This window comes from Carassius carassius, chromosome 24 (genome assembly GCF_963082965.1).
Source record: "Carassius carassius chromosome 24, fCarCar2.1, whole genome shotgun sequence".
In the NCBI taxonomy this organism is placed as follows: Eukaryota; Metazoa; Chordata; class Actinopteri; order Cypriniformes; family Cyprinidae; genus Carassius; species Carassius carassius.
Genome location: NC_081778.1, coordinates 15381554 through 15403066, shown reverse-complemented (window position 1 = coordinate 15403066; position 21513 = coordinate 15381554). Strand labels below are relative to the sequence as shown.

Here is a 21513-nt window from a genome sequence, read left to right as displayed (position 1 = left end):
CAAGAGTGTGCAAAGCAGTAATCAAAGCAAAAGGTGGCTACTTTGAAGAACCTACAATATGACATATTTTCAGTTGTTTCACACTTTTTTGTTATGTATATAATTCCACATATAATTCCACATGTGTTAATTCATAGTTTTGATGCCTTCAGTGTGAATCTACAATTTTCATAGTCATGAAAATAAAGAAAACTCTTTGAATGAGGTGTGTCCAAACTTTTGGTCTGTATTGTATGTATATGAGATGATGTTATTATGTTATGACGTAGACATTTTTTACATATATTAACAATATTATTACCGTATTTCTTTTAAGAGTAATTGGCGGCCCACCTGCAATACCATTGCAACCCACTAGGGGGCAGCGGCCCACCGGTTGAAAACCACTGATGAAAATAACGGCAAGGATATTGGTTAAATTACCAGACAATGCAAAAAAAAAAAAGTATAATGTAAGTCACTTTGGATAAAGGGTATTTGACATATGCATAAAGGAAAATTAGTAATAGAAAATGTGATGTCTTTAAATATGTCATCGTGTACACATAACCATCAAGTAATAACATACATTTTCCTCACACAATAAATGTGAGTGTACACATCTTGATTTTCAAAAAACCTAAAATAATATAAGAGTATGCCAAACTATTCTGTAGTTTATTATTATTATTATTATTATTATTATTATTATTATATCAGGACAGTTGTATCACCCATTTTTGACTTAATGGACTCCAAAAATAACCAAATTAATTTAGAAATGTAATCGTTATTTAAATCATTATATTTACAGTTTTTTTATATCCTGACAATTTTTTTATATATATAAATCAAATAAAAATGTCACCATTGAACATTGTTTCATAATAAAGTTGTGTACATGTTTTAAATTACCTTTCTGTATCCTAGACAGTGCCATGCAACAACATTACTTAGCACAGAAAGTTAAGTAGGACATGGACAGAAAAGCTTTCACCAAGAAACGTAGGATAGAAGAATGGAAGACATCGTCTACTCTCTTCTCCCTGGAGAAGAAAACCACAACAGAGGAACACACTAATGTGGTGAGTAATGAAGTAAAGAATCAAATCCAAATAAAACAAAATAAAGTAGTTTTAAACTAGACTACTACAAATGTTAACAATATTTTACATTTGGCAGTGTATGGCTATTTTGCATGTGAATTTGATTGGTTAATCTTTACAGTTTGACCAGTGGAGGGCAGCTGGGTTGTCTCAGGATTGCTTCGGAGCTCAGCAACATCACATCAGACGACTCCTTAACCAGGAACAGACCTTTACCCAGCATGCCCCCCCCCCCCCCCTAAACTCAGAAGCCCCACCTGGGTCGATCATCCTTTAAACTCCTATCCTCAGCAGCAGTCACTAAGCAGAGTGGAACGTTTGAAATATGTGGATTTAGACTTCTCCCAAAAGTGGAGTGAAGACAAAGATCTTGATTTTAATTCCTATCACATATTTGAGAGCAGAAAACAAAAACCACAAGTATCTTTTGAAGGATCCAGATTCTGGTCCCATCAGCGGCAAGTTCAGGATGAAAGAGAAAGATGGGCTCCCTTGTCATTCTCAGCATCCTATCTCTCTGAAGGCTTTCAGTTCATGCCTTATTTCGTTATTTTATTTTATTTTATTTTAAGTCACTTTGGATAAAGGGTATTTGACATATGCATAAAGGAAAATTAGTAATAGAAAATGTGATGTCTTTAAATATGTCATCGTGTACACATAACCATCAAGTAATAACATACATTTTCCTCACACAATAAATGTGAGTGTACACATCTTGATTTTCAAAAAACTTAAAATAATATAATAGTATGCCAAACTATTCTGTAGTTTATTATTATTATTATTATTATTATTATTATTATTATTATTACAGTTCATGCCTTATTTTCGTTGCCCTCATCCATCTAATGCCTAGCACAGGTCTGACTGTCTTGGTATGACTCACTGTCCCAGGACAAACACATACTTACCTTTAGCAAAGCTGTTTGCCAAGATTATCTTTGTATGTTGTCTTTGTCGTTACACCCATACACACACAACCACACAGACACCCACACATACAGACATACCTACCTAAATATTTATTTTATTTTATTTTATTTTATTTTATTTTATTTTATTTTATTTTATTTTATTTTATTTTATTTTATTTATTATTATTATTATTATTATTTTGAAAAACCATTACTTCTACATTAGATTTGAATTTGAGGGTCAAGTATGCTCAAATTATGTGCAATCATGATTTCTTTGTATTTGAGTGAATGAAACGTCTTAAAAACTTTCTTTATAAAATCACTTTTTGTGCTGTACAAAACACATATTAGTTATCTTTTATTTTCCTGAATTAATAGGGTTCATTTTTGTTAGCAAGGATACAGATTAGTTTGTTAATTGATTATTAATTTTTTTTTTAGTCAGATTTCTCCTATATATCTGGACTGGACTTTTATCATTAAGTTCAGTATTCTGTAAAAAAGATGTATTTATTTATTTATATGTATTTATTTATTTTGTATCAAATTTGGCTATAACGCCTAATAAAAATTCAAAATGGCTTCCAGTGAACTTGTATTTTTTACATGATATTTTTGTTTTGTTTTTAAGCCTGCAGAATTTACAGCCTTTTAATTAACTTTTATTGAAGTATATTACATTTGTTCTCATATTGTACAGATTAAATGTGGTCTTTTATATGCGTTACATTGCTCTAAGCATCTAGGAGTCAGAAGGGGAAGTAACAAAGAAAGAAAAAAAAGTACAGAGGAAACGAATCGTGAGAACATAAATCAATCCTCTGTCACAGAATGAATATGACACCAGTTGATACATACTGTTTAAACAGAAATCATTTTATATACAAGACAGAAAAAAACATAATGTAAATGGGAGCAAATGCTCAGATGAGCAGGGCCTAAAATAACAAACAAAATAGTTCACTAACTAATTTAAGAAGGAGTTCTAACTAACTTTAATGAAAAGAAAAGAAATATACAGCCAACTTCCCTCACCTCCCTTGTTGTACAAAAACAGAAGCAAAAGGCAATATAAAAAGAAAAAGGCACTCTCCCCCTACAGCATCCCTTTTAACACACATGCTAGTAATTAAAATCACCCGAGACAAAAGAGCCACAATACCTTTTGCTCAATCTCAACCTGGAACAACAGCAATTAACAGTTAATGCTTAATTAGCCACTGTTAATACACAACTATTGTCTCTGCATGAAAAAACAAGCACAAAGTTCAGTCGAGCAGGGGAGAAGTGTGTCTCCTAGTATGAACTGCCACAGTATCCTCTCGGTTTCAGGCACGCTTTTACAAATGAGCTACAGGTGGTGATAAATGCCCGAAAGAGCAGCAGAGAAAGAGAGAGGCCTAGTCCACACGGACACAGGTATTTTTATAACCGGAGTTTTTCCTCCTGCGTTTAAAAAAAAAATCCCGTCCACATGAAAACGCAAAAACATGCTATCAAGCGCTGTCAAGAGCATGCCACACCAGCAGGCGGCGATATAACCCAAATTGTAAAGTCACCTTGGCCAATCAGAAGCAGTCAGCAGCGCACAATCTGACGTCAAACACAGCGGATAACGGCGCACACTCTGACATCGCAAGGCAAAAACCCCGGTTATACTGTCCACACGACAGCTCTGCAACCGGCGTTTCTGAAAATGCTCACCCTGGCCGTAGTTTTCAAAAATGTTCGGTTTCGGTGGCCTGAAACTGCGTTTTCGTGTGGACGAAGGGCCGAACCGCGTAAAAAAAGTCACGGTTATAAAAATACCCATGTCCGTGTGGACAGGGCCAGAGACAGAGTAAAAACAACCACGCCCACATCTGTGTTCATAACAATGAAACAAATTCAAGAACAATAATACTATTAAAAATAATTATGAAGATACGTCCCTATGCAAATATCAATATGGCATTGTAATCAGGGGATCAGGTAATGTACTTCATCATTTATTGGTGTCTGATTCATAAAATATTCTCTTTTTCTTCCTTGTCTGTACCTTCTTTGTCTCGTCTCCTCTGATCATTCTGCTGCTCTTGGCTTCTAGTGTTGCTGCTCCTTAGTGCTCTCTTTAACTGATTCCAGAACAGTTCTTTTGCACTGTTTGGATGAAAACAGTTTGACCCAGGCCATTGCAAATAAGTATTTTTGAGCATGACCTTCCTCATACGGTGATAACAGGTGATAGGTTCCAGAAAACCAACAAAAGCATCCTGCATTTCTTGAAAGAGATGATAGCTGGCCAGCTGGATCTCCAGTGAGCACCATTTACTGCGAAGGAATCTCTGACATACCACACAGATCGTTTTGCGACTGCTGTATATGGCAGCCACAATGTTGTCGACAATATTGCGGCCAAGCGTGAAATCTCTGTGGTGGAGGCAGAGCGGAAATGAAGAACTCTCAAGGTTTGGCAGCAGCTGTTCCATTACCCAATCTTCATCTGCTGAGTTGTAGGAAATGAAGGCATCGCACTTGTATTTCTCCTCCTGGTCCCTTAAATGGCACCACTGTTCTCCAAACCATGAACGAATCACATAGTAGCCATACTTAAATTTCCAGTGAAGTCTGTCATATGAAGTAGTATCAAGCTTATTAAGATTGTACATGCAAACGTTGAGGAAAACAGGTAGAGTGCTATGTCTAAATAACACACATTAGTGTCAAAGTTGTGAAAAAATTACTGCTTCTGTCCAGTTCTGTAGTTCACTATTCTGGCAGGCACAACTGAGAGGACAGCTGCGCAAATCAGCGTATGTTAGATTGGTCAGATTGTCCAGTAAACTGATGTCCAAAGACATCATGGCATTGCGATTGAGATGTAGTTCCTTCAGTCCTGTGAGATTTCCAAAGACCTCTTTAGAAAATGATGTTATGCCCATGTTCACCATGTAAGGTTTTTGAAAATACCAGGTTTGAGCTTGGCAATCCCAACACATGAGTTGTCCAGACTTAAGGTCTCCAAACTTTTCAGGTCATAAAAATGTTTTAGCACCAAATCCAATGATATGGTTGTTAGCAAGGTAAAGACTATTCAGAGATGTTAGACAATAGAAAAATGCATGTGGCAACACGTTTATGCCATTTGGCTCCTGTGCACTAAGTTTCAGATCAAAAAGCCTTGACATATTTATAAATGGCAAGTTTGTATGTTCTGTAGAGTACATGATTCGGTTAGCCTGTAAATCCAGCACCTGCAGGGTGGCATGAAGTTTCCCAAAGAGCATGCCATCAATCTCTATTAGACAGTAAATACAGATTGGCCAAGTTTTTCAGCCCATCAAATGAATGCGGCTGCCAGCTTGAGACTCGAACCCACAACCTGGTCCATGTGTATTAAGCTTGACAGGTTTTATATGCATTCAACCAAAGCTGAAAAGTTTTTCAGGTGGTTCATGTAAGGTCAAGAATCTTGAGGCTTGTCAAATTGGAAAACAGGAACATATCAATATTAGTGAGATTATGGGGGGGAAGTCGTGGCTTGTGGGTTTGCGTCTCGGGCCAGCAATACCATGACATACAGGTGAAATAAACTGAAGCAAATGTCGTCAAAGCTAGGCACAGACGGGAATTAGCACCAGCTACCAACCAGCCAAAAGCTTGTGAAATTTGAAAGTAGCTGTGGTAAATATGAGAAAAATGAATAGTTTGCTATAGTGACTCTTGAATTGAGCAACTTCCCTTGGCTGCTGCTGCTATGTTAAGTGTATTATGTATTAGATTAGATTAAATTAGAGCTAACGAGCAAGGTGTCCTGTCACTGTGAAAATGGACCCTTTTCAACAGGGTGATGATGACGCATTTTAACGGTCACCATCAGCATAAATGCTGGAAAGTTTTTTATAATTGAATTAAAAAAATATATAATTTACATTTATAAAACTATACTTTATATTATATTACCATGTTATAAATGTACAAAAAAAAAACAATGCTATTGTGAGGGTTTCTAATGCAGCATCTGTGGGAGTGATGACAAATTTACATATATTTCTCTCTTCAGACTGCCGTTATCCATCTCTTGCAATTTTTTCCCTCTTTTTGAAAATTGCGAAAAAACTATAGAGAAGTTTTTCTTTTGCTGTTTGAGCAAATGGGAACACAAACAATATATTTAATATATTCTCCGTAGATCCGTAAACCTAAAACATGAAGTGGCGTTGTCAAGGTAGCAATTTCACTGGATCTAAACAAATCAACCTAACCATAGATGTGACCAGTAGCGGTGGCTTTCTTAATATATATAACATTTTCAAGGGTTCTATGTCATAAGTAGTATATTTTTTTGGCAATTTTGCCGGTGGTCTATGAAATTTCCCAGTAGATTTTTTGGTCCCACTCTGCCCCTGTCTCTGAGGTTATATAGGTTGCTAAAAACATCACGGTGGAGAGAAGATAAGTAATTCCAGGATGGATTTAAAGTCTAAAGTTTTTGCAAGTTATTAAAAGTATCTTTGTGGATGTTAACAATATAGTTAGCGTCTAGTACCAAAGAAGTTCGATTGGACAGATGATGGAAGCGTTGGCCTTGAACGTATATAATGTTATTCTGAGAAACTGTAAGGTTTGTTGCAGTGTGAAATACATCACTCACAACTGTGGTTATGTCTGTTTCATGACATTTGACACATCTGAAGATTTTATGGTTAGAATCAGGGATCTCTACGCAACTCCTGAAACTGTAGTGGAAGGCAAGTTTAAGGAGGCAGATGAATATTGCCCCTTATGATCATTTCACAACATGTAGAATCTGCCATATTTTTCAATTCCACTTTAAAATGAAACTCCCTGACTACCTTCAAAGTCTAACACTACGAGGTTCTTCACTCAGTGTGAGCAGCAACTAATACTGAGAGCTTAATACAGCCAACTGCTAGAAATAAAAGACTGAAAGGTTATAATCAGTTTTAATTTGGAATAAACTGTTATTATATGTGACCCTGTTTGTGAAAACCCAGCATCCTTCATAAGGTAAAGAAAATTCTGAAAAGTTAACTGAGTAAGACCATGTCAAAGATTGAAATCATAGTGAAACTAGTGGTTGAAATCAAGCATTGATGCTTATCTCATAATTAGATTTTTAGACTTTACCCTGGATTTGGCATTTTATTTTTTCTTCAAATGTAACAAAGAATGAAAGAACTTATGGATGTTTTATTTATTTATTGAAATGAATAAAATCACTTTAAAGATTATGGATTGGAAGTAACCAATTTATATGCATACATGCAGGGCAACAGATACAAAAGAATCCCACAATTACAAAACTCAGAAACAAACGTGTACATGTACATGACCTTTCAACTGCCAATTTCCCACTTCTCAGATCCCTTTTACCTTTATTCTATTTACATTCAAAATGTTTGTTCACCATATGGACATACATGTACAAAGGCGTAAAATCTGTCACTGTAAACAAAGTAGACAGATATCTATTTATGTCACACTATGCTCTTTAGTGTTAACAGGATAAATACAGAGAAAAATCTCAGATTCACAGGTTCTAAACCAGTGAGCAAATCTTTATAGTCTGAAATCCTATCTTTCATTAATCTATTTCATTACATTGACTATTCTGCTTAAAAAAAGTCTCTATTTAAACATCAATGTGATTCAGTATCTTACCATCGTGAAATCTTCCCTGATAATATAGCAAAACTATGACAGGCGTTCTCTCTCTTTTAAAGATGAGAAAGAGGAACCAGAAAGGTTTCACGCAGAGCAAATAAGATCAGACAGGGGTCACAATGCTTGATCCAATTGTTTTTTCAAGAGAGAAATCTTAATTATCCCCATCATTAAATATTTAGCCCTAATTTTGGGGAGGCAGTTTGAAAATATTTAACTGTGAAAGTACAAGCCACTAGACTAAAGCAAAAAATTAGGACTTCATAATGTAAAACCTATTAGTAACATGATTTTTTATACATATACTGTACTTGAAGGATCACATAAATCATTGATATTTTGGAATATTTTAAAAATAAAGGGAAGACGATGAAAACAATTCCAGCCATCGAGGCATTTTTTTTATTAGCCGTTTTATCCTCTTCGTTTTCTTTTCAGTTTAGCCTCTTGCCTTCTGTTCTCGAGCCATCTGACAGAGTCCACAGAAAGGACAGCAGGTCATAATCACCCAGTCATCACAGACAGAGCCCTAAAGAAGACACAAGCAAATCATGTAGTTCTAGTCTCTGTTATGAAATTATGTATTTCAGCAGAAATTCCAACACTACATCAACAGCAGAAATAAGCAGTAATCAATACTGAAAAGTATTTTTATTGCATGGCCTACATTAATATGGTATCTGTCACGGATGCTGGTTCTCAATGCAATCATAGCACCGGGCAGGAAGGGCAAACAGCAGCTGTCACCATTATCCTGGGCCACCTTACAACCCAAAATGCAAGGAATAAACGCCCCACACAGACCTGAGGAGTACACCAGTGGCGAAATTCACACTATTCTACAATGCAATGCTTGTAAGTTTAAAAAAAAAATGATTAAACGTATAGTTCATTAGAATTGACTCACCCTCATGTCATTCCAAAAATATATAGTGAACTACCCCTTTAACATTAACTTACTCAGCTTAGAATCACTATTACTAGTACATTAGTTCAAGCAAAATGGATTTGAATTAATAAATACATCTCCTTCCCCTACACACACTCACAGATTCCACAGTCGTCACAACAGTCACAGACATCAGAGCTCCAGTGAGAGACAGAGTAGCTGGTTACAGTCATCTGAGGCTGGGTAGTCATCGCTTCTGTTTGATATGACATCTCTGACAAAGACATGTTGTAAATGGTATAATATAATAATTTGCCAATACAAATGACAGCTTACACTTTTACATTGTTTCTAAAACTACAGCAATATTGTCTTGCTGTGAATATAAAAAATGCATTTTTTCATTTGATTGCTATTATATCAAGCAGAGATATTTTAAAAAAGTATTAATTATAGGACATAACATAAATGTCATAAGTTATAGAAAGAAGGTTTAAAATGATAATCTTCTGTCTCTCTCACCTGTTTCTTTGGAAAGCCTTCCTGTATATGTGTCTCACTTCCTCGTGAATTATGTTCAGTTTGTGATAGATCTCAATGAAGATGGAAGTCAACTCAAGCTTGACAAAAGGGAGGAGAAGCTTTACTAGTGTTGAGTGGTTTATGTGTCCTGTACATTAAAGCGTGAAGTGTTTGATTTGGGGGCGAGGAGTTTTGCACTATTTTAGGTCTCCACACCCTTCCATTATGACAATATGTTATCTACAACTTTTAAAACATCTAGAAAAGTACTTTGTGTTACCGGCATGAACATTGGCCTTTTTGACAGATGCACCAAATGTCATTTGAGGTATTATCATTAGGCTGATGTTAGAAATGTATGGAGGTTTAGTAAATCCGTACATGCTAAAATTCTGTAGTACAAAACTAAATTATAAGATAAAAACTCAAAATTATGACATAAAACTGTCAATATGACATAAAACCTAAAAATTACTAGTTAAAAAGTAATTGTGTGAATTATGATGTGAAAATACAACATTATGACAAATAACTTTTTTTGACTTTTTAAATATCATTATTATTACTTCATAATTATTACAATGTCGTAATTATGATTTTTTTATTTGGTAATTTTGACTTTTCTCATAATAAGAATGTATGCAAATCATTCAGTTGCTAAATAGTAATTTTCTGCAATATGATTCAGGCAAGCGGATCCAAAGTGTTTGATGTCTACATTCTGCTGTTTTGAATTGTTGTCATTGTGCTTCGTTTTGATTAGTTGGAGACATATGGGTTTTATGCACTAGAAAAGTACTTGGTTTGCTCATCCAAGCAGAAAACAATGTTGCTAACGTAACCCATCCTAAGGAAGAACAGAAAAGGAATTTCATTTACAAATAAGGTGTGAAAATGGGTATACTTTACACCTGCCATGGTGTTGGTGTTTTTGTTTTTTTTTGTCTGATTTTACAGTAGTATGTGTCTTTGAGTCCTAAGCTGATTCACTGGGCCTCAATGTAGAGAGTTGGATGTTTCAGCATGGTTGGAAAATTCACTGTTCACCCCTGAACAGCACCAAACCTTTAAAGTTACCAACCCTTTTTGAGCAAAAAAAAAAAAAACAAAACAAAACAAAACAAAACAAAACAAAAACAAAAACAAAAAAACAGAAAGATATGTTGGAATGTGACGTGCACATTTTTTTAGACGGTTTTTTAGTGAAAAACACTTGACACTGGTACAGAAAGGCCCTATATCAGGCATGGCCAAACTCGTTGAAGGCCACTGTCCTGCAGAGTTTAGCTCTAACCCTGATAAATAGGGTTGCCAACTGACCAGTATATTTGGGACTAATTGATTTGTCCCATATGTGACTTTCCATTTCACCTTTATTGAATGCTACGGTGATCTAACCACTGACTGACACAAAAGCAGCAGTGCTGATCACAAAACTTGAGAATGATCACCGACACCTGACATCATCCCATCACAGCCCCCCTTAGATCATGATCAGTATTTAGTAAATCACAAGCTGTGAACATAATTATTCAAGGAAGGCTGTGGAATCCTCTGCTGGCTGGTCACTCCCACTTCACAGCAAGTGCTAACGCAATTTCCTTCACCATCTGTGTTTTGACCTCAGCAATTCAGTTTTGGTGAATGCAAAAAACATGATTATTTTTCATGAGTCCAACATGCAGCCGTGCAAGAAAACATGCAATCTAACTGAGACGCGATCAATAAGGGAAGTTGTCTTTGACTATTGCAGCTGTTTTCAAACCTCCCTTATTAGACACACAAAATAAGATCTTGCATTCTCTACTAATGAGCTGATGATTTGAATCGGGTGTGTTAGATGAGGGAAACATGCTAAATGTGCTGGGCAGGGGTGCCTCCAGGACAGGTTTGAAAACCACTGGACTATTGGAATGTTGTTAAAGAGAAAAAAAACATTTTACATTTAAGCAATTTCTAGCGTATTCTTAACCTTAGACCTTATTCTTGAAAAACAAAATGACCAATAAAAAAACGTCAAACACTAAAAGTTTTCTTTATTTAAAAACATGCATTTTATATGCTGTATATAAATACACACACACACACACAGACATATACTACATTACTAGAAGGCTACAGGCAGGTAAGTTTTACCAGGGTTGGGGTTAAACTCTGCAGGACACTGGCCCTCCAGGTCCGAGTTTGCCCATGCATGCCTGCCCTAGAGTCAAAGTACACTAAAAGTATACGCATACTATATAAACAAGAGTTTAAGGATTTATTGGATCAGTTAAAATCTGTATTAGGATGCTGATTAATGAAGTGTTTTTGCATTATTAAAATAAATTTGCCACATCTTCAGACATCTAAGAGCAGTTAAAAGATGGCAAACGGTTTCATAATATAGTGCAGTGAATCTATTGAGCTGTTTGACTTCATTGTTTACACATCAGGGCTTGTCGCTGGTTTTCTTATCCAGTGTATTTCACTGCTGTAACACTTACTGATTCTTTGGCTTTTCATCTGCGTCTGTGAGGTCAGCTTGTACAAATATAACCAGCCTCCTGCCCCTTAAGTAAATTATCTCAAATAAGAAGTCAAATAAGAATATGAAATTCCAAAAGTTTTACAGTTCTTAACAGTTATGAAATATAAATATTTTTTCAAACGTGAAACCTGTAAAATGACTAATATTTACATACTCAGCAGTATTTTTATATTTAAAAGTTCTGTTTAGACCTATAACTAAAAAGAGGAAATAATACGTGTACATACTCTGCAGTGTGTTTTTGTTTTACGTAACAGATTTAAAATTAATATTTCAAGATTGTTGTGCAAGTTCTACGCTCAGTTCCTTTTTCTGGTCTCTGTAGCCACATGCAGACTTGCACTGATCACATGATTTCACAAAACCTGAAGATAATATGTTGCACAACTGTATTGTCAAAATCACACTCCACAGTTTCAAACGTATTTGATGGGTTTCAATGAACGGATCTGAAATACAACCCTGGTTTCATTGTTGTGTGTTGTGGAATGAATATATTGACGCATTTGCATGGACAAGTGGAAATATAGAGCAAATGTCCATCTTCTCCTTATATTTTGCTGTGATAAATGATTTAGCTCTCTCATTGTTCCAGCTGTACTTGAAGCATACAGTTCAGACATACAAAAAGAGACAAATACTGCTGCTCTGTGGTGGACAGAATCATTGCAGGTGACAAATCATTCTTTCATTGTTGCCATTGGTTGATTTGTGCTCAGTCATCAATAAATCTAATTAATAATATTAAGTAAGCTTAAGTTATCAACTGTCTATTAATATGCTGTATTAAAATAGTCTGTCATAAATAGAATAAAGTCTAGAGCCATATTTTGTATATTTACCACAATCCAGGAAACACACTGTTATGAATAAATTCATAATTTAACATAACATATCTCTACAATTGGACATGCCCAAATTAATGTCTGTACATCTTAAAATGTAAAAACACCAATCTGTTTTTACACACTGATCTATGGTATAGGGTGTAAACTTATAACTGATTCTGAACCACACTTTTCAAAAATCAGATCGAATATTATTAAGAATCAAGCAATAAAGAGAATATGTAGGATCTGTTGTAATATGCAGTCATTGCTCAATACTGTACACAATTCTCACTTTGGAAGCGAAATATTTACTTCTGATATAAGCAGAGTTTTTGTTAGAAGTAAACAGGTAGCCTGTTTACAATGAAACGCCTGTGGATTATTCTTTATTTGGATTACTGTGTGACCATTGGTGATATATAGGATGTGGTTAAACTTCTGGGAAGTTTTCATCACACATTAGCGCTCTTCTGTGAAAACTGAAGGAGCGTACATGTATGTCCTGTTAACATTTACCAGGTGGTTTAAGATTTTCTATGTTACAATATCATATTTGACATTGTATTTATGCTCAACCTAGAGAGTGGGCTGGATGAAAAACAGTTGCACTGTGAAAACGCCGTCATCACAAACCATATGCAGCACTGAATGTGAATTCAGGGTGTGAAAAGATTATGTATCCGGTCCTGCTGAGGAAATGTTACATATTATAAGACGAACAATGCTTTAACCAAAGGCTGTTATGTTTCTGTATGTACATATACTGCAAAGTATGTCACCGTACCTTTACTGGCTTGTTTTTCAGGTTATATTTTTGCCCTTTTATTGCATAGAGCAGAATAGATGAGACATGAAATAACAGAAGGAGCAAGAGACAGTGAAGTACAGCTTACTACACATTATATGTCTGAAAGCTGCTACAAGACTACTGCTCCAATGGTTTGATGTCAATTAAAACCATCAGAAACCAGATTATTATTGTTGTTGCCTTAAACGCTGGCAAAATAAAACTGACCACTATACCCAAATCAAAAATTATGCAAATATAAAGAAATTAACCAATACATCAAATTACACCCGAGTACTACACTAGACTTATGTGTAAACCTTTTGCTGAGATAATCCTCACAAATATAATCCTCTTACTTGCATGGTCAGAAACATCATAAATGTAAAGAGTCTAAACAACAAATCATCACACTATCACTCATTTGTATATTTCTGACTGAGGTTATTGGCTTCCTGTCTATTAACAGGAAAGATGAATCAGATTATCATTTGAGCAGTAGAAGAGAAGATGCTTTAACCAAAACTGATTTTAGTTTTACAAGCACCTTTTAAAAGCACTACACATGATGTTGAAAATATTTCCAGTAAGGGTATGATTTGAGGAGAGAGCAAAAAAAGGAAGAGAGAAAACGTCAGGAAGCACTGAGATCAATGTGTTTCCTGAACAAATTCCGTTTTAATCAGAGCACCACCTGATCTGGGTCAGTCGACCCCTCCACAGACATCAGAGAGAAATCAGGTACGAGACTTTGATTTGTGCTTCTACCGTACTCTAATATTTCATGTTAGTCCCTGACACAACTATGCTACTTCTTAAAAAATAGATTCTTGAACTGTAGACTATTTTTTTTTATATATGTAAAATATGTACAAATATAATTAACTAACTAGTATTTAAATAGTTTCACTGCCGCGTGACAATATTTTGGTTTTGAAATTAGTTACAATAGATAAGAACATTCTATTTTACATTCATTCCAAAAGTTACTGCAAGTAATATTATTTCCCTTGTCTTTTTTCAATGAATTTACTAGCAACAAAACTACACCCATGAAAATTATTAAAATACATCTGGTATTGGCAGATAATGGTAAAATATATATATTTTTTCATTATTTTCTATAATGTTTCATTGCATATGGCAAACTTATGCAATGCTAATTTCAGTTCCCTATAGTTGTACTCTACTATTGTCACTTTTGCCCCAAGAACCCTTTATAAACTATCCTTTAAGGAAGTATATTCTATATATTTGTACACACTTTCAGATCTCTGACAACCAACTGCGGCAAATGTTGTAGAGGTGTTTTCGAGAAATCTTTGAAACTGTCTGCTCTCTGCAAATTGGGGATTTCAAAGACATGTTTTCTTTTAAATGTGTCCATTGACTGCAGTTTTATTTCCCTGTGGACGAAGCCGTCAGTTCCCCTTTTCAGTAGTTGTACGAGTAGGATTCAGTTTCTGTGGTCTGACTTCTCTCTCTTTATCCATCTATTTTTATGACATTTTCCCAGAAGAAAGGAGAGACATATAGACAAGATAACGTGAGAGACAAGTGCATCTTGTGCCCACTATTTTACTTGTATGTCTCACTTCTCTGAAGCTCACCATGAAGCACTCCACATCATCTCCAGATTCTGAGGTGAGTGTTAAAACAGTACTGAAAAGAACAAACAAAAGTTAACAATCTGAATTAACAGAAAATGGGTATATTTGTTTGTTTTTTGCAGTTACAGTACGTAGAGTATGATGACTACTTAAACACTTCTTCCAAAGACGATCCCATACAAGATGAGAACTATGCCCCCTGCAGTCTGAAGGATACATGGGCGATTCTTGGTCGTTTTGCCCCCGTGGCTTACATCCTGGTCTTTATCCTGGCACTAGTGGGTAACATTCTGGTTCTGTGTGTGATCCGACGCTATCGGCAGTCTCGACACAGCCCCTGCTCTTTCTCACTGACAGACACCTTCCTACTCCATTTGGCCATCTCAGACCTCCTACTGGCTTTAACGTTGCCATTTTTTGCCGCTGAGTGGATCAACGAGTGGGTTTTCGGTGTATTCATGTGTAAAATAGCTGGAGCATTGTTCTCGCTGAATGTCTATTGTGGGGTGCTATTCCTGGCCTGCATCAGCTTCGACCGATACTTGGCCATTGTACATGCCATTAATATCAGCCGGAAACGTAAGACCTGCCACGCTCAGCTGGCCTGTGCCATCATCTGGAGCGTCTGCCTGGGATTGGCGATGGTGGATGTGTACTACCGTTACGTGGTGAATGTATCCGGCATAAACCGGTTGAGATGCCAGTTAGAATTTTCTCAAGAGAGCAGCCAGCAATGGCAGATCGCCATGCAGCTGGTTAGCATGATTCTTGGATTCATACTTCCCCTATTAGTCATGCTGTACTGCTACCTTCACATTTTCAAAGCACTGTGCCACGCCACACGTAGACAGAAACGACGCTCGCTGAGGCTCATCATCTCATTGGTCATTGTGTTTGTAGTCAGTTGGGCGCCTTACAATGCCTTGCGGATGACTGACAGCTTGCAGAAGCTTGGGGTTATTGCCAAAACCTGTGCACTTCACAAGGTGCTAGATGTGGGCATTTTTGTAACAGAAAGCCTGGGGTTGGCACATTGTGCTTTAAATCCACTACTCTACGGCCTTGTGGGGATAAAGTTCCGTCATGAGCTGGCCCAGATGTGCAAGGCTGTTTTAGGACCTCAGGGGTGCCTCGGGTTAGCAGGATGGGCAAACGGTCGGGGATCAACTCGCAGGCCTACTGGATCATTCAGCTCAGTGGAGAGTGAGAATACCTCGTACTTCTCGGTCATGGCCTGAAAAGAGTGCAAATGACACGAGCAAGCATGCAAGTATACAAGTGACAGCTGTTTTTATCTGGAATTAGGAAGAAACCACAATTTCAGTTTTTGTAATCTGATAGATATGAAACCTCTTTCATGTTCTTTTTTTTTCTTCTTCTTTTTTTTTTGCATTTTCTAATGCAGTCTTAACGTCCATTCTGTTTGAGGAGATTTTGTCATGCATTTTCTGTTATTATTGTTAAAGATCTACACGCATGTTTTAAATATGAATAAGAATGTCCAAAAATTGCACCATTTCTTTCCATTTTTGCTTCATTTTTGCTATAAGCTCTGTCTTTTATATTTTCCAAACATTCCATATTGAGGTAAAAAAATATTATTTAAAGTAAATAAAAAAATTCTGTAGATGTTTTTTTTTATTATTTCCATCAACAATTCCTCCTTTTGTAGCAGCTATAACTGTAACAATGAATCATCTGTTGAGTTGTCTAGTGTCACAAGCAGGAACTGAAAACAGGCTCCACATTAACTTGCTTTATTTCTCATCTTCATCAATAACTCTGTAACATCAAACTGAGTTTTGTTTATCATTTTATTAATCTGTTTGATATTTTAAGTAGATGTCATAACACATCGTATAAAGTACATAATAGATGAGCATACCAATCAGGATGTTTTCTCCTAATGTACGTTTTGTAAAACGTTTCTATTATTCTATATTGTTATATTTGTTAGTTCTGTGTTGCCACCTCTGATAAAGAATAGATTCCATTACTCTTGTAATAAAGGTTTGTGTGACTCACTTTCACTACTCTTCTTCAGCTCTAGATTGAAGAGGATGTGACACATAAATATGAATTCTGAGAATGACAGCCTCAAAGGAAACACAGAGCAAAAGGTGTTATCGCTTTTCTTCCATCATTAAAATTATTTGTTTCAATTACTTGTTTCATCTCTATTTAAATTACTTGAAGATGTATTTTACATTTTCATTAGTTTAGACATTTTGCAGATGCTTTTATCCAAAGCAATTTACAAACAAGGACAATGGAAGCAAACAAAATCAACAAAAGAGATATACGAGCTATGACAAGTCTCAGTTGGCTTAATGCAGTACATGTAGCAAGGGTTTATTAAAATCATATAATAAACAAAAAAGAAAACAAAAAAATAGATGTTAGAGTCTTGCCTGTTTTTTCCCTTTTTTGTTATTTGTATAATAAATAAAGAAGAAAACAAATAGATACAATATAAAATGATTAGAGAAGCGATTGTTGAGTTTCTTTCTTTCTTTTAAGGAAAGCAAGCTGTTAATATAGTGCAAAGGGAATGGGGCAGATTTTTTTATAATATTTTATTATTATTTTATTCTGAAAATTACAGAAAATTATTATTAATCATATCTGTTAAAAAAAAACTTATCTAAATATACTTTTCTAAAAACTAAAAATAGTTATCTTCCAGAGAGCTTTAACTGAAAGGCAATCTGGGGGTCAGGAAATTCTGTGAGTCAGAATGGAACTCTTATGATCTGCATAAGCACCACACCTATAGCATCTGCTGAGCCTCAACTCTGAAGATATCAATTTCATATCTTTAGTAACCTTGAAAACTTGCCTTCTGTGTATTATAGTTAACACTTTAACTCTGACCCCAAAGAAATAGCAAGTAAAGAGCATGCATTGTAAACTCAATCCTTTGGCTATTAAACAAATGGGACAAGGCCTAATGATTCATCAAACCCAAATATCCTGTTTCAATAGGAAAAAATGCTAATTCGTGACAAAATTCGCCTTTTGTACAATTTTCTTTTTTTGTGAGGATAAAAACATATTTTGGGCAACAGTTCCATTATTGTCAGCAAGCTGGCAGGTTTTCTATTCCCTCTGATTACAAAGCATGCATGTGCTTTATGACTTCAATAATGGTGAGTAGGGTCTTTTCCCAAGCATGTGAAGACATTAATTGCATGTTCAGTTTTTGGTTGCCAAGGGTGACTGACTGATGACGCCCACAATCAATGAAAGTGCATGCTCCACATCTCTCAGTTTTTGTGGAGGTTATGATGAATAGCTTACTACTCTTCTGTCAAATTCACCTCATCTGATTTTTTTTTTATATCTTTTGCTTGTAAAGATTTTATATTATATATAAACCATAAAAATAGACTTATATAGCTACTCTAACATTTTTATTTTTTTAAAAGAATAAACAAAGATTTCAGCAAAGTAAATCATTATTAATATTTGTTTATTGTACTTAAAAAAAAAACTTAAAAAAAAAAGTTTCTACACAAGTAGAGTAGGCCTATGCATCTCTACTACAATAAAATAATAATAATCTGAACTTAAGTTGAAACATAAATAAAATATGAGAATATTTATTGTAGCTATTTGTAAACATTTCTGCCATCTGATAAAAAAAATCTAGATGTTATGCTTAGAAAACATCGATTTGGAAATGTATTTATACTTTTTTATTATTATTTTATATTTTATTTATTTGTTTTATTTATATTGACCCTGATCCAACAATAATAAAGTGCTCCCGAAGATCTAAATTGGTTGGTTCAGTTGTGTTTAATAAAGAAGACATAGCTTAGAAAATGTGGACCAGAGTTGAGAACTAGTGATGGTTGGTTGAAGCCCCGTGAAGCACCGAGACTTTTCTCTGACTGTGTCGGGGAAAGATTAAAAACTTCGAGAGCGTATTAAACAGCGTCATCTGGTGGTCAGTAAAAATAAAACAGCCAAAAGCACGTGAAAGAAGCTTCGGCGGACGAAGCAGCCACAACAAAACGTTCCGTAGATCGATTCATGTACACAAATAAAAGCCTAACAGTGTGTGTGTGTGTGTGTGTGTGTGTGTGTGTGTGTGTGTGTGTGTGTGTGTGTGTGTGTGTGTTGAATTTCTCTCTTTGATAAATGCATTTAACCAATAACTGTGGCAGTTAATGCCATTACAAATATCAATTTAGCCCAACAGAAGAATAATGTACACATATGAATTGCATATGAAAAATATTTAATTTTTCGGAAATAATTAGCTTTATTTTATATATTTTTATGACTAGTTATTTAAAATGTACCTGAGTAAGTCCGAATGAAAACTTACTGGTAAAGTAAGATCTGGGGACTCGAACACTTCGATACGACACGATTTCTACGCTAACAACACAAGCCTCGAATCGAGGCTTCATCTGGCATGACCATATTTTCGACATGAGCTCTGAATTAATTGGTTTAAATGTTTCATCACTATTGAGAACCTGTAGATCATGTATCATCACTTTATAATAACTTAAGTGTTGAATCATTGAATGCTTAACAGCTGGGGTGGAAAGTAACGAATTACATTTACTCGCGTTACTGTAATTGAGTAGCTTTTTTGTGTACTAATACTTTTTAAAGTAATTTTTTAAATCTGTAATTTTACTTTTACTTAAGTATATTTTGTTTAAAGTATTGTACTTCGCTACATTTTAAAACACATTAATTACTGAGTAAAAAAAAAAAAATCGCTCCCTGGAAACTACGTCAGTAAATAATGGGCAGGAGGGCAAACTGGCGCTAAAATCACAAGAAAGATGCAGACGGTCAAAACAGGCGTTAGTGGTGCAGACACCGCTGAAAACGAAACCCCGTCATATTCTGAAGTTGAACTCGAAGGAAATGAAGTGAACCCCTGGCCATATGTATGCTCTATTATGCAGTGTAAGCTGTACTTGCCTAGGAAGACCAAACTAGCAGCTTATAAAATCTCGACAAGACATCAACCCTTCGCAAGAATGTAGAGGTAAGCTAAATAATTGAATCGTTGCATTGGTGGTTAAAATGAAGCTTTGACATTTTAGCAAGAGGTTTTGCACAAATTAGCCAAAAAGACAGTGGTGAGGAGTGTGCTATATATATCATCTGCGATAATATCATATTTTTTGTTTTAATGATGTGCGCGCTTATAGTGCGTTCTTTCACTGTGTGATTCAGTCTCCTAAAATGCATTTAATGATCACAAAATTGAAGATATAGGGGCAGCAGAAAATTCACAAATTTATATAATTTCATACATTAAATCAAAATCACACAAAGAATGCCGTCTTTTCCTCCAAAAATCATCATGAATATATACATACATAAATAAAGGTGACATACATACATATATATATAACAGTTCAGTAAACAAGTTAATTAAGAGACTAGCGTTTTAGACACCATATTGCCTTTTTTAGCTCTATTTCTACAACAGAAAATAATTCCAAACACAGCCACCAAAGCACAGTTTTGCGTCTCTGAGCAACGTGACAGTGTTTCGTTCCTGAATGAATCAACTGTTTAAATGATTCGGTTTAGTCGCAATGACTCACTTATTAACAGTGACTTGCTGACACATACTGGCCATTTTAATTTCACATTTAAAGTATCTTTTGATTTTTTTAAATAATTAATTTCTTATCATTTCAAATGAGTATTCAACATTTTATGTTTTGTATATCAAAACATTATTCATGCATTTGTAACTGCAGGTTAAATGCATTCTTGTCCTGCACTAAACAGTGTAATACATCTAAATGCCACTTCCAATGAATCTTCTGCATTTCCTCTGCATTAAAAGATGAGTTTGTTGATACTGATTTGCCTGGTAACAGCCCAAATGTTTTATTATTCTAAATAACTGATTCCTTTAATTAAAAACAACTAGTTTGAGATTAATAGACCTATCCCAGGGGTGTCAAACTCAGTTCCTGGAGGGCCATAACCATAGTTTAGTTCTAACCCTGCTTCAGCACACATATCATGTAGTTTTCAAATAAACCTAAATGATTAGATTAGCTGGATCAGGTGTGTTTAATTAGGGTTATATCTAAACTGTGCAGGACTGTGGTCTTCCAGGAACTGAGCTTGACACCCTTGGCCTGTCCCATTTTTGACTCCCTCCCACTGTTAAAATGTAACTAAGTAATTTTTACTCTGAGTAAATTTTAAATGAGCTACTTTTTACTTTTACTTGAGTTGATTTTTAGACTGGTACTTTTACTTGTACTTAAGTAAAATTTCATTAATGTAATGGTACTTTTACTTGAGTAGAATATTTTTGTACTCTTTCCACCTCTGCTTAACAGACCATTAAAATATTAGCTCTGGTGTCAATAAGTTAATATGCTCAAAAGATTGCCATACCAGTATTTTTAGGAAACTAGAAAGAATTTATCAAAAGGCAGTTGTGAACTATTATGACCAGGGCTGTCTAAACCTGTTCCTGGAGGGCCACTGTCCTGTGGTTTTACACCTTAACCAGATAATCAAGGTCTCACCAGAAACGTCCTGCAAGTGTGCTGGAGCTGCACTGTATGAAACTTGGTGTATCTGTACAAGGAAACTCCTGTATACACCACTGAGTGTATACATCAACTTCCACCAGTTTAGGATACTTCCAGAATGATACCAATCATGC

At 35.3% G+C, this 21513-nt stretch overlaps 4 protein-coding genes across 8 annotated transcripts in view; 2 read left to right on the top strand and 2 right to left on the bottom strand.

The window, feature by feature from the left end:
* The window catches only part of LOC132102945 (carcinoembryonic antigen-related cell adhesion molecule 20-like), a 132783-nt gene that overhangs the window by 54088 nt on the left and 57182 nt on the right, over positions 1-21513 (top strand). The gene's annotated exons all lie outside the window — the stretch shown is intronic.
* On the bottom strand, positions 2768-4718 carry LOC132103611 (toll-like receptor 13). The gene is given in 3 exon segments (XM_059508711.1): positions 2768-3405; positions 3843-4024; positions 4027-4718. Coding segments are annotated over 2 exon segments (687 nt in total). The 5' UTR covers positions 4654-4718; the 3' UTR covers positions 2768-3405; positions 3843-3964.
* Positions 7312-9196, bottom strand: LOC132103609 (cornifelin homolog). The gene is made up of 4 exons (XM_059508710.1): positions 9084-9196; positions 8722-8835; positions 8340-8476; positions 7312-8201 (listed from the first exon to the last, which is right to left on the bottom strand). Exons 2-4 carry the CDS (start codon positions 8831-8833, stop codon positions 8112-8114), a joined length of 339 nt encoding a protein of 112 aa, XP_059364693.1. The 5' UTR covers positions 8834-8835; positions 9084-9196; the 3' UTR covers positions 7312-8111.
* On the top strand, positions 13622-16430 carry LOC132102925 (C-X-C chemokine receptor type 3-2-like). Of its 3 annotated transcripts, none has more exons than XM_059507654.1 (3): positions 13622-13971; positions 14750-14874; positions 14963-16430. In XM_059507654.1, the coding sequence occupies exons 2-3, from the start codon at positions 14842-14844 to the stop codon at positions 16076-16078; spliced, it is 1149 nt and encodes a 382-aa protein (XP_059363637.1). In that variant the 5' UTR covers positions 13622-13971; positions 14750-14841; the 3' UTR covers positions 16079-16430. The 3 variants fall into 3 exon arrangements, with proteins under 3 accessions (XP_059363637.1, XP_059363638.1, XP_059363639.1); XM_059507655.1 differs by having other exon boundaries at positions 14747-14874; XM_059507656.1 differs by having other exon boundaries at positions 13624-13971; positions 14750-14878; positions 14976-16430.

Excerpts from the sequence above, each read along its gene's own strand:
- LOC132102925 (XM_059507654.1), top strand. The coding sequence starts at position 14,842 with ATGAAGCACTCCACATCATCTCCAGATTCTGAG. Across the intron at positions 14,875-14,962 it reads CATCATCTCCAGATTCTGAG|TTACAGTACGTAGAGTATGA; the intron begins GTGAGTGTTAAA and ends TGTTTTTTGCAG.
- LOC132103609 (XM_059508710.1), bottom strand. The coding sequence starts at position 8,833 with ATGTCATATCAAACAGAAGCGATGACTACCCAGCCTCAGATGACTGTA. Across the intron at positions 8,477-8,721 it reads TTGTGACGACTGTGGAATCT|GTCTGTGTGGGGCGTTTATT; the intron begins GTGAGTGTGTGT and ends TGTACTCCTCAG. Across the intron at positions 8,202-8,339 it reads GTGACAGATACCATATTAAT|GGCTCTGTCTGTGATGACTG; the intron begins GTAGGCCATGCA and ends TGTCTTCTTTAG.